Source organism: Pleurodeles waltl, chromosome 6 (assembly GCF_031143425.1).
Source record: "Pleurodeles waltl isolate 20211129_DDA chromosome 6, aPleWal1.hap1.20221129, whole genome shotgun sequence".
NCBI classification, from domain to species: Eukaryota; Metazoa; Chordata; class Amphibia; order Caudata; family Salamandridae; genus Pleurodeles; species Pleurodeles waltl.
This window is the reverse complement of record NC_090445.1, coordinates 709,421,338-709,434,967: the sequence shown is the minus strand read 5'-3', so window position 1 is coordinate 709,434,967 and position 13,630 is coordinate 709,421,338. Positions and strand designations below refer to the sequence as shown.

Below are 13,630 nucleotides of genomic sequence, written 5' to 3'. Positions count from 1 at the left end.
GCCTTTTACTTCGTGGTGGCTACGTACACCGGACCACTTAACATCTCTTCAACTGCGCATTAGCTCTCTGACACCCATGGCCATCTCTATGAGAATGTCACTATTTCCATACATACACAAAACTCTAAGTAACTTCATTGTACATTACCCATATCACTAGTTCTGCGAAATTCAGTAGCAAATATGATGAGATGATCATACTAACTTGCCCCCTTTTAGCTCACCAGTAGCAACTGGTCATAACATTAGAGAATTTAAGGACCTACAGGATAAATATGTTGTCTCATATCAAGCGGTTGCAAACATATCTCCTGCTAAATCTAGTCCTTCATGTTTTACTGCAATTTCCCCACAGACTTGCATTTATGTTCATGTGTGATCTGAAAACTCACTTCTTATTCTTGTTGAGTAGACAATGTAGGTTCAATTCAAAATTCTTAAGCAGGCATATATTTGGTTGAATGCGATGTTCTATAAATGTTTTCATAGGCTGTAGCCCCCGAGGGCATTTTTAATTATCATAAATGTTTATGTAATGCTTCTACCCATGGCAATCTGTGCCCTGAAACTCCTGGCAAACTACATTCATCTTGCCTTAAGGACACCTTTCCGGAAATTCTATAGTGCTTGGCAATGGTCTTTCTTAGTTTAGCGCAGTTAAAGCACTAATCCACTTGCTGCATAAAAAAGAGTGGACAAAAGGAAATAGTGATCTAGATATGGGATTCCCATTCTATATCAAATTGGCACTGGAATATTTAAAGGGATTTAAAAAAAAACAAAGATGCAATCCACCTCATCTGGCCACATTCAAAGAGAAAGTAAATGCTAATATTACTAATTTCAGCTGTTTTATTTGTAATTAGGTGTTCTATCAGTACCAGTGAATCTACTTGTAGGAACTGAAGAAAGAATACAAACTGTAAAGATGTTGGGTCTGCTTAAAATCTTAATGGCATCTTAATCTGAGAGATTTTTTTGTGCCACAAATGTTCAGTAATTCAAAACTATTTTGAAACATTGGTCAGTAATCAAGTCTGACAATGACATATTTCATCATTTAAAAAAAAAGAAGCCTTGGCTGCATATCATGGGTACTTGGGTTTAAAATCTATGCTCATGGCATGAAATATGTAATAAACAGCACAGATGTTGAGACAGAAAAGGGCACTTACACGTATCTCAACTGCATAATGTAGACGAATTGTGAGATCCGATGTTATTTATCACCCACCCCCTTTCAGAGAAACAGATTACATTAAAATATGTTTTAGAACATGTGGTACTCCTTTATGTATTTATTCTGTGCTGTGCCCATGTTGCCTATTTTATATTGGAAAGACAACTTGAAAGGTGCAAGCTCACCAGAACGCACACTGATAATGTTTATACTATGAAATCCTTGATATCCAGATACGTTTAAGAGAAAAATCATGACACACATGTGACATTTCTAATAATATAAATAGGACAGGAGAATACATTTGGAGTTAACCCCAAGGGGATCCTCCTTTAGAAAATGGTATCTTAAATTGAGACATTTAGTAAAACAACTTCCAAAGTTTTGAATGAGACGCTGGAATATTTCTGTTTCCTGTAAGTTTAGAATGACTAAGCCCGAACTACAGTAGAGACACAACTTTTTAGCAGGCTACCACTTCATTACTTTAAGGAGATCGTACATTTAGGACATCACTAAGTAATGATGGAGCATCTAACAAGAGTTTTTTGGATGGCAACCCAAGCGTTGTTTCAACTGAACGCCAAATAAAGAAACCACAATATAATTCATAGTAAAGTTTTATTTATCAATATGTTTCACACTTTTTATTAAACTACATTTTATTTAGCAAATAACATAGCATAAGCACATGTTGTGGTCTATTGTTTGTTAGTATTATCACGGAATCTCCTGATAAAGGGGATAATACCCGAAGGGCATTAAACAACAGAACTTGTTGGAAAGTTGAAAATTGATTTTCATATGAATAGATGACTATTGACATTTGACAATGAAAATAAATTATTCTAATTGACAGCACCTGGTTTTCTCAATTTTCAGAGGCTAGAAAGTTGAATTAGAGTATGCTCATTTGATTGCAGGCCCGTTTGTTTTGCTACTGAACAGTCAAATTTAATTTGTGGGTCCCAAAGGATCATGAGCCTTTCAAGGCTATGCCTCAAAAAGGTTACGTTAATTTGACACAAAATGAATTTGGAGCAGGGGTACAACAATTTAAGTAATTTACTTGAAATGATTCACAGTCTTTGAAATTTCATGATGAATTATGGAAGACCTCTACATCAGAGCAAATGTCACCCATCCACAAATAAATTAGTTACACTTTACTGTAATTTATTAAATATTCCTTGTTTGTTTAAATGCAATGATCTTTCTTTCCCAGCCTGGAATATTCCCCTAACTGCATTTACGATTACGTTGCCGTGTACGATGGACCTCTGTATAGTTCCCAATTGGGAAGGATCTGCAATGAGTCACTCTACCAGTCCACATCCTCGTCAAATAGAATGACCGTCGTGTTCAAAAGTGACGTAATCATCACATCATCTGGGTTTCATGCCAATTATCACACATATAGATGTGATGCTAACAGCACAAGTAAGTTCCTCTTTTTAATTTGCCATCTTATATCCACCAGCTGTATACATACAAGTCAGCCGTCTTCTACTGCAACTGGGGGGAGTGAGATAACTGCCCTATAATAGTCCAACATTAGCGGAATAAGCATAGGACTTTAACTGTTTACATTGCACTTCAATGTCCAGTCATTCGTTGTCTATCATTTGTGAAATGGACATCATATGTGAAATCTAATTGTATCTCCACTATCTGCGTCTCACAGCATACCTATTAGTGGTAGTAACACTGTTTAACATAGGAAGGGGTGCTTCTTGGTTTAGCTGATGCAGATCTACACGACTATCAGGTGGAATACAAGCATCAATGCACTTGTTTCCCAGGTTCACCAATTTTTAGTGATGTAAATATTTACCACCACCTCATTGCCAGTGATCTTGCTCTTTGTCCTGCTCATGAAACCCTAGTATTCAGTGAAGGCTGGGTGGCTGTAGAACATGCACACATCATCCACTCTTGATTCTTTGTACCCTCACAAATGTACAGGACCTCTGGATTCAATCTGGACCGACAAGCTGGAGACCAGTACAACATGTTCATGGTACAGAATTTGTGTCTTTTATATGAGCTGATTGGAAGCCACAATAGAGCAATTTCTAAATGATTGCCCTGTTTGAGCCATGTCTGACTTTTGGTGATATTGTAAACCCAGCTTCCACTGTTAGTTCATTGTCTGGCCCATCCTGTCCACAAAACCAGGTAATATCTTGCTTCCTCCACCAGTGTTACACTCTTTACCGATCCAGCTAAAGCACTTCTTTTTCTAGATTTTTGGCTTGATATCAAGGCAAATATCTGCAGGTACTTAAACTTTGGGAAGCTGAATACTGTCGACCATAAATTCTACCAAGATTTTGTTTCTGTTCTATGGAAACTAGGAGGTCTCTGTAGGTAAGCAGCCATATGTCCCACAGAGGTGCTCCAAAAGAATCACTTAGACAATGTGGATGAGATGAGACCCACAAAGGCTTGAAGGAGTAGCATGGAAGTGCAAATTTCAAATTTACATACAAATATCAAACTTACATACCCCCACATCTCAGCATGAGAGCATAGACATCTATCTCTCTCTAATTGTTTGTACATCAGGAGCAGACTTTATATTTGTAATGAAATCATTCTGTAGACATGACCATTTCCTTGAGTAGGTCATATAGTGAAATGAAACATATTTTAAGACTTGCAGGCCTATTTAAACGTTATCTAATCATTGTATTTTTTTACATGTTTAAACAATATCCTACTCATTTACATGGAAAAATTAATGAAGTTTCTTTATTAAAAAAGTCAATTTCTTCACACATGTGAGAAAAACTGACCATAATTGCGATTTTTCTGCATTTATGATAGTAGTGTCCTAAAATAAAGGCTTCAAATATTTTCTCTTTTTTTTTGTCTTGAGATTGGGCATATCAGCATAACATGCACCAATGCACTTGCTCCCAATTTAACACGTGGACATTGATTGCTAAGCACCGATTCTTATATACTGCATAATTTAAAAAAGAGATAATCGCTCACACTCCCTACTACTGTCCTCACATCATCCCTTCTTCCTTACCACACCTTAACCAGTAACTTTCCTTCCATTCCCCTTCTTCATTCTCAGCAGTGCATATTTTCCTCTTTACCCTCCCCGTCTCCCTCTCATCGACCCTCCCCTAGCCTTCCCCTTACCAACCCTTCCTTCATACATAACCAATCCGTTCTCCCTCTTGCATTCCTGCTCCCAACCTGTCCACTTCTTGTGCATCACATCTATTAATTCTTGTTGAGAACTTCAGAATCTATCAAACCCTTTCCTTCTGCGACAACCTTCACCCAATTACTACATACCTGATATAACAAGCCATAGTGTATTTGCTCCTTTCTCTCTTCTTCTCCCCATTTTCCAACCCTTCACAAGCCAATCAATTCATTTTGCCCCTCCTTTTTTCTCTCCTGCAAAGTTGACACTGGACTCCCTATACCTTGCACAGCTAATTCTTCTTGATAACCTTCCCTCACTAATCAACCACATCTACAGCCTCCCTACACCCATAACCCTGTTAAAACCCTCAGTCCCCTGTTTAGAGAAGGAATAATGGCCTTCTGCACTAACACGCCTCCCATTTCCTCCCATTTGATGTCTTTATCTCTCCAACTTTCCTCACTGACACTAACTGATAACCTTTCCCCTTCTTCCCTTTCCTACTGGCTGAGCTGCCTCTTTATCAGTGCGTGAACACTGAACAAAAACTACTTAACTGATGACAACCTTATCTCTGGTTCCAATCTAGACATTTACTATTCGTCACTAAAATCTGATTATGAGATGACGAATCCATGGTCCTTCACAATATAATTCACTGGATATACAATCCTCACCCTAAACTACACCAGGAACACTTGAAAAGGACTAATAATTCTCTTTCAAAGACTCAAGCTTTCAAGACATCATAATGACCAGTGGCCAGATTTAGATGTTTGTGGTAATGGTCCCGCCAGCGATTTTTTGACTGAAAACCCGTCTGCCTCTGAGATGGTCCGACAGCCATATTTAGATGTTGGCAGTCTCATAGATGAAATACCGCATTTGAATGGCTGTCTCTGTCAAGAAACACTGCCCGCGTCGACGGTACAATAAAGAAAAGTGGCTGATGGCGGAACCCCAGACACCCTTCTCGCTGTGCAGATTTTGATGTGCCTTACCGCCAAGAAAAAAATGGTGGTCTGACCTCCATGTCTGAGTTGGCAGATTGGGGGAAAAGGAGGTGAAACTCACCTTTGTTGCCCATTCCACCCCCGTTTTCAACTGGACACCACCTGCCATCGCTGCTGCTGCCGACTCAAGAGGATCATGACTCCTCCCCCATTGCCAGACTGGAAGGTAGGGACACCGCATTGCGAAGGTACATTGGATGGGCACTGCACAGGAGGTCAGGGCCACTGCAGGCATAAACATGTCACAGTAAATGTTTTAAAATACTGTGACATGCATACGTGGGGTACACAATGGTGTTACAGAATGCTGGGGGTCACATGGGCATAACACACATATCACACATTTACACAACTGCCATTGTAGTTACATCATTCTTTGTCAAATGGAAGCTGACACCACAAAGATGGTGCACTCACATGTGTTTGCATTGCAAGGGGACCTGTACAGGCAGGTTTGTGCTATCTGTTGTGTATGAGAGTCAGTATGTGTGCGTGTGTGTGTGTGAATTGTCTTATGGAGATGGAGGAAGCTGGAGTAGATAGTGTGTTTTTTTCTGTATGTGTGCCACTTGTATGTGGGATCAATGTTGTGTATGTTGTGTTGTCACATTCAGGTGAGTGTTGTGTGGCAGTCATTGCTGTGCTATGTGTAGTTGTGCGTGTGTAAGTGTGTTTGTGTAGCTGAGGGTGTAGTTGTGTTGGTTGCTGTGGTTGTGTCATGTGTGGGTGCAGTGTCAATGGTGTGTGTCTGTTGTGTGATGGATGTATATTCAATGTATGTTTCCGGCAGGTATGGCTTGTGTTGTGTTGAAATGGCAATGGGTTAGTGTGTGTATGTGGTGTGCTATGTAGTGTGTAGTGCAGGGGTACACATATGGCTAAGGAATAGTGTGTGTGTGTTACTTACCTTTCTTTCATAGCCACTGCCATGGTACGAAGTCCATTGGGATCTGCCACTGTCTCCCTTCGTCAGCAATCTGTCACCATTCAATCTACTTGGAAAATTGTAAGATCTAACTACAGTAGAAGGAACACAGTTGCCTTGATGGTCTTTTCGGGGCCGTGCGACTTCCAAGATCTAAATCTGTCCCCAAGTCTGAATCATTACTCACCTGCTGCTCAACCTTTCTTTGTTCATTCCTTTTGATCAGTCCTGCATTGACCAACAAAGTGTTTTTCAGATGGCTGCCTAGACATCATCTCTGAGATATCCATAAACCACAATGACTTCTACATCCTTGGATACCTGAACATCTGGTAGAACAGACCTCCCCAACCAAGCTCACTCATGACAAACCTATAAGACTTCAACCTGTCCCAGCTCATCATTGGAAATATGCATTCAGCTGGGCATACCGTTTTATGCAATATTCTTTACTCTCGACTCAAGACAGAGTCAGGAAATCATTTCATCATCTGGAACAACCACTACCTTTTCCAACTAAAGACGGTTGAACAAACATAACTTCACAGCACTCAGTTCTAGGCTCTTTCCATCTCACCACCAAACTAAATGAGAGGTTCAACTCTACAACATGCTTTCTGAAGGTTTCTGCAGAATCAGTATTTTTATGTACCACATCTATCAGCCGAAGACCTAATTTTGTTACAGTAGCTGAAACCAAGATTGGATGCCTATGTGCCAATGATGCCTATGTTAAAATAAATTACCACCTTTAATCTAAGGAAAGTATCACACACAGGTGGGTTGCATTATGCCAAGAATATTCAGTTACAAAAAGAAGTACTACTATTAAGCATTTTCAGATTTATTCTCATTAATCCTAAATGAATTTTCAGTTTTGCCCATTACTCAGTGATCCATAGTACATGTTTAAATTTGCCCCATCGTTCAGAAGTCCTAAGTTACTGAGTTACACCACCACTCAATAAGATTGATTTCGTGCTCTGATATGCAGAAATCTTGAGTGCTGGTTCAGATCAGCACCATCACTCAAAGGTTTTGGGAGCATGGATACATCTATATCACCTCACAGAAATCCTTAACGCATGCCTACATTTGCACCGTCATTGGCTAATCCATAGCAGGTGCCAGGACTTTCTTCTTCTCTCACTAATAATCTTTGCATGACGATTCTTCCACCAGTGCTCCAAAACATTGACTACATACCCAATTTAGATAATAACTTGTAAAACTTGACTGGATGTCTTGATTTATACCCACTAATGTTCATATTTGCCCTGTGACTACTTAATTCCTAGTGTATGTTCACATTCGCACCGCCACTTTGTTATCATTAATGCATGTTAGGGTTTACAGTATCACTTATTAGTGTTAAATAAGCCAATTTCATCTGATGATGTGTCACACTGAGGCAGTATACCTTGCAGGTGAGATCAGGAAGATGAGGGAAGCCCTGCATGCGTTGGCCCATGTGCCAACCAAATTCCCCATCTGCTGTGATCCCAGGTAAAGACTACTTTGCCTTGGGAGCTCCTACAGTAAGGAGAAAATATTCCACGTGCTTTGTGTGACAATTACATTTTAAAAAACTAGATCATTCCTGAAAATAACCACACTAGCCCACTGTTGACTGGGCTTACAGAATGGCCAAATAAATATAGTTTCTGTAAATGTCAGGGGTCCCTTTGGGCCCACTATGATCTTACCTGCACCCACTATCATACTTCTCATACTTCTTATCTAAACTCTAATTATTTTTTTGCATGCATCCTTTTTTCATTCACAACATATTGTGAGAAAACAGGGCTGATTGCAGAGGCCCCATAACTTTTTGCCCCCATTTTCCACTTTTTGCTGGTGTTTTCCTGACTTTAAAGGTGCCCTGGGTACTGCTAACCAGTCCCAGGGCCTGTGCTCTGTGTAAAATGGATATGCAAATTAGGCTAATTATAATTGGCTAAGTTAACCTACCTATAAGTCCCTAGTATATGGTAGGGCATGTAGGTTTAGGGACCACAGCATAGGTGGTGCACACCTAGGTGCACTGCTGAGGTGCCCAGTGTCATTTTAAAAGCAAGCCTGCCTTGCTGGCTGCTTTTAAATTAAAGTTATATGCAAATTTGACTTTGGAATTAAAGGTACTTCCAAAGTCTTAAACTACCTTATTTTTACATATAAGTCGCCCCTAAGGTGTGCCCTATGTGCCCCTAGGGCTGGGTGCCATGTAACTATAAGCAGGGACTTTATAAAAATAGATTTATAAGCCCTGGTGAGGTAAAAACAGCCAAATTCGTTTTTCCCTCATTGAAGTAAATGGCCTTCATAGGCTAGAATGGGCAGACTTTATTTTAAATTTTAAAGTCTCCTTAAATGTTACATACCAAGAATTTGGTATCAAATTGATTGTTGTAATAAATCCCACAACTTCCAGTTGTTGGATTTAATATAACTTGTCCAGGTAAAAAGTTTAGACTTTACCTAAAAAGTTGCCAATTTCAGCTCTGCATTGTTTTTGCTGCTGTGCTCTGATTGGCCAGCCTGCAGCAGCTTCTGCCAGGCTGCCTTGATGAGGTGTGAAGTGGCCAGGCTTCACACAAAGGAATGTGCTTGGGGGAGAGAATCTCCCCTCAGCAGATGGTGAGGCAGGAAGGGGGAGGGCTGCCAAACTGGTCTTCAAAGGCAGAGAAGGACATTTGCAGCACCCAGCAACACCCCCACATCCTGCAACCCCAGACAATTAGGTGCCCCCTTGATTAGATTAGGAGAGGGCAGGAGAAGGGTGTGTTTATGATTTTTAGCCACACCAGTGGGTGGGCTCAGCCAGATGTAACCTCCAAAAATCAGATTCATCCATGTTGGATTTTTAGAGACTGTTGCCTTCTGGGATGGATTTTTGCCACACTTCCCAGGAAGTGGTCATCACAGGGGGACGACCCTGTCCCTGATTGGAGAACCAGGGCCCCCCTGCTTTTCACCCAGGAGCAAGGATAAAACTGGCAGACCTGCACCCACGCCTCAGATCCCCTCCAGAATTCAACAAGAAAGGAACTAAAGAAGAAGAAGGACTGCCCTGCTGGACCCCTGGCCTGCGCCTAGACCCTGCACTCAGAAGGACTGCACCAGCTGCACACTTGGGCTTCACCACAAGAAGGACTTTGCCTGGCTTCAACTGGTTCAAGGAGCGACTCCCTGTTTGCTACAGGTGAAAAATTGCTAACCAGAGTACCCTGCACCAACTCCTGAAGAAAGCGACCAGCTGACCACTGTCCAGTGGCCAAAAAGGAGTTTGCGCCAGGTGCATTCTGGGAGTTGAAGTCCGCACCCCCCCAAGGACCATCACAGAACTTCTGGACCCTTGGGGTGAGCTGTGGACCCCAAAAGAACCTTAAAAGAACATCTGGGTGAAGCCCCAGAAGTTTTGAAAAGATTTGAGAATTTTTGGAAAAAAGCTCCAGAGAGGGACTGACCCGCCGCGGAAATTCTAGCCGGCTTGCCTCAACCGCGACCCGGCCTGACTTCGTGGTTCGTCCCGGTAAAGAAAAACATCCAAAAAAGAGACTAAGTCCGAACTTAAAAAGTTGACCGGGACCTCCCAGCCATCGTATCCGAGAAGGGCTCCATGGACGTCGGATCAAGATCCAGGTTTACCCCGGTCGAAGGATTTTCATCTCGAAAAAACGACTAAGTCCGAAGGTAAAAGTCTCCACCGAGGAAACCCACATCGCGTACCCGGACAAGGGCTCCAGGAGGTCGGATTCAACTGGCAGGTTCGTCCCGGTGAAGAAAAACTTCAAAATAAAGACTAAGTCAGAAGGTAACTTTTTAACCGAGGCCTCCCGCGACCTGTAGCCGAGCAGGGCTCCATCGCGGTCGGCCTGAAAGTTTGACTTTGCCCCGGTCGAGGTGCAACCAGATGACCTGATTGGCGCTTTTTGTTTCTAAGCGCTAGAAAAGTAATAATTCTTTCAAAATTCATATCTCCGGTTCCCCTGAACCGATTTTAATCATTTTTGTGTCATTTTAAAGATAAAAATATAAACTATTTTTATAAATTGGTTTTGGATTTTTAAACTGTTTCCTGTGTTTTATTTAATTACTGTTTTGTGATATTTGAATGCTTTACACTTTGTCTTCTAAGTTAAGCCTTGACGCTCGTTGCCAAGCTACCAAGGGTTGAGCTGGTATTAATTTACTGAGACCTAACTGTACCTATGTGGAGGTTAGTGGCTTGTTGCTAGGTGTAGGTACCTACCTGCCCTACCAATAACCCATTTTCCAACACATATTTTTTATCTCCTACTTGTACATGGTTCTGCTGTTTTATAACACTGTTTTTTTACTCGGTTGCCTACTGAGCAACACACTTTTCATATATCATGTGGTCAGTACTTCATGTGACAGCCTGGGTGTGCCTCTCATTCTTGCCTCTACAGCTGTTCCTTGCCTTAGAGCCAACAAGCTAAGGAAGAAGTGAGAGATGGGACAGACCTGGGAGAAGAACCACCAAAACCAGGGAGAACTGGCAAAATGAGACTAAAGTGGGTAGGCTGAAGAGAAAAGAAGGCTACCGGGCTGAATACATGCTGGCAGGCTCAAGGGAGAGCGAATAACAGGTAGACTGTAGTTAACGATGGCAGGATGAGGGGAAAGTAAGCAGGCTGAGAGGAAAGTGACAGACTCGTGTTGGGTTCATGTCGTGCACCCTCCTAAGCCTGATTTGGGTGGAGCTGGGCAGCCTACTGAGCACGCGGTGAACAGTTGAAGACTCGGGAAACAGTTGGGTTAGACGTACCTGAAGCCTTTTATTTACGGCTGCATGCAGTGAGTGTGCGGAACTATTCTGGTGACAGCGGTGGGGCTATTGAGTGATCACCCCTGCTGCTGAGCTGGTAGTTTGAACACTTCATCCTCCTCAACTTTAATTAAAAGAATACATAATCAAACAATCTCTCTCAGGCATGAGCACCACACTGACAATACTTAGCACAACTGGGCACCTAGACCACATAGTCCTCGAGTTTGGTGGATCGCTCTGAATTGCGTTGTAGCTGGTATATTGTGCGATCACCTTGGTCACCTGAGTCTTGTTCAAACACCCTGGTTATGTGAGTCTCCATGGGGGATCTCTGCAAGGGCATCAGAGGACACTCTTGTCGAACTGGGATTACTGGGATGATCACTGCTGGCTGGTGTAAAGGGGAACAAGTGTATAGGTGGATCATCAGTGGGCGTAAGCCATGTAGGTATGGGGAGCATTTGGTCATCATTAAAGTCTCCACCTGCTAGCTTAAGGAAAGAGATATTTCGGGTGACCTCCTCATCATCTCACCAGGCAGTGATCATGGTGCCTGTTTGCCGCGTGACGATCCAGGGACTATGCTCAAATGGCAGTTTGAATTTGCTTCCTGGATGTCGATCTTTTATGAATACCAGCTCGAATGCTGGACTGTCAGGGCTCTTTGAGGCTTACTCTCTCTGTTGTGTGTGTTTCTTCTCTTTTGCACAGTCTTTGAATCATCAGTGGGGCTCCGGGTCCATGTCGGATGATGTGAGATGATGTCAGCTAGAACACACCTCATGCTGACATGCCCAGGGTCTTCCTGTGGTGAAATTTGGCATCTGCCAATACTCCATTAGGTATGCATGGATGGCTTGCTCCATTGCCTGTTAATTGGCATGGGCAATGCGTATCACCTTGTTGAGGATATGCATAAAGTACTCAACATCCCCGTTGGCTTGGGGCCAGCGGGGAGTTACTTTTCGATGGCATATGCCCCAAGACTTTAGGTAGGTGGCAAATTCTTGACTGAAACGTCAGCCCATTGTCAGTTTTGAGTTCTTTTATGAGCCAGTGGGTGGCTATCATCTTTTCTATCTTGGGAATAATCTCTGACGAGGTTGAGATCCTACCAATTCTATCTCTGGGAACTTTGTGTAGTCATCAATCAAGACAAGTGTGTATTGCCCATCGGGGAGGCACTCAAAGTCATGGCTGGTGCATTTACAGGGCTGTTGGGGGCCTGGTACCGTGAGTATTTGTGGTGGTGTCTCTGGGGGGGCCTGATACTTGGCACTATTGGAATGTTCTTACGGAAGCTTCAACCATCTTGTCCATAAGTGGGAACCAAACGTTGTTCTGAGATGCTTTTTAGTTTTTGTCATTCCTTGATGGTCATGATGGGTGAGCTTGTTCCACCAGACTGGCAGAGATCACCAGATGGGGTCCTCATAGCAGACATCCACTAATGTCAGTGATTCAGTGATGACCTCACAGCGCACGCTGAAGAGTGAGGCCAAAGTCTTTTTAGCTTCTGAGGTTCTGTGTGACCAGTGTTTTTTGATTGAGTGCAGTCTCCCTGACTGCATCACCACAATGGCTAATTGTAAGCATTTGCTGTCTTCTGTTGTGGTGCAGATGGCATCAAGAGATAGCGGTAGTGGTTTTGATCTCTTCATAGAGTTGTGGCCTCGCCGTCAATGTAGGGTTTGTGTCATGAACCCACAGGCCTGCTTCGGATGGAGCCAGGTGGCCTACTGAGCACACTAAATGCGGATGAAGACTTGGGACACAGTGTTCATTTTTCAGTGTCATGAGCTAACTAACTCTTAGCCACCCCTATTTGCAGCTGCATGCAGTGAGTGGGTGGAACTAGTGTGGAGATGGCAGAGGGGTTATCAAGTGATCACCCTTGCGGCTGAGTTGGAAGTGATGGCACTACAACTCTGAGGAGCATAAAAGAGGAAAGAGAGCAGGTTGAGAAGAAACAGGGCAGACTCTTGGGAGAAAGCACAAACTGATGAAAGAAGGCAGTAATGGAAATGGGCTAGCCTTTCTGGAGAGGGAAAAATGGGGTGAATTGAGTGGGAAACAGGGAAACAAGGGGAAATCTTGTGAACTATTGAGAAAGCACCCAAATTTATGGGAAAGTGGACTGTAGTTAGTGAGATTGGGAATACTGGAAGAAAGCGGGCAGGCTGAAAGGAAAGCGAGCAGACTCAGGATAGCGAGTTTAAAGACAGGGAAAGTGGACAGGCTGAATGTGGGAACATGGGCAGACAGAGGGAAGAAAGTGGGTAGTTGGTAAAAGAGTTACCACTGTAGACTCTGGCAATGTATGAAGATTGAGGGAAAGTGAGCAAAACAACCAGACTTGGGGAAACAGGTAGGCTCAAGTGAAGAACAGGCTGAGGGGGACAGGTAGAATTAGTGAAAAATTGTAAGAATTGAGGCAAAATGTGTATACTGAGGGAAAACAGACAGTATAATGGGGAGAACAGGCATTATACTGGGAGAAGCGAGTAGGCTGAGAGAAATGCAGGCACATTAAAGGGGAGAAAGGGCA

At 42.7% G+C, this 13,630-nt stretch overlaps 1 protein-coding gene across 1 annotated transcript in view; it reads left to right on the top strand.

The window, feature by feature from the left end:
* DMBT1 (deleted in malignant brain tumors 1) overlaps positions 1-13,630 on the top strand; it is a 624,760-nt gene that overhangs the window by 385,989 nt on the left and 225,141 nt on the right. Inside the window, exon 62 of the mRNA XM_069239169.1 lies at positions 2,406-2,620. Within this exon, the coding sequence (XP_069095270.1) occupies positions 2,406-2,620 (215 nt within the window). The remainder of the gene's footprint in view (positions 1-2,405; positions 2,621-13,630) is intronic.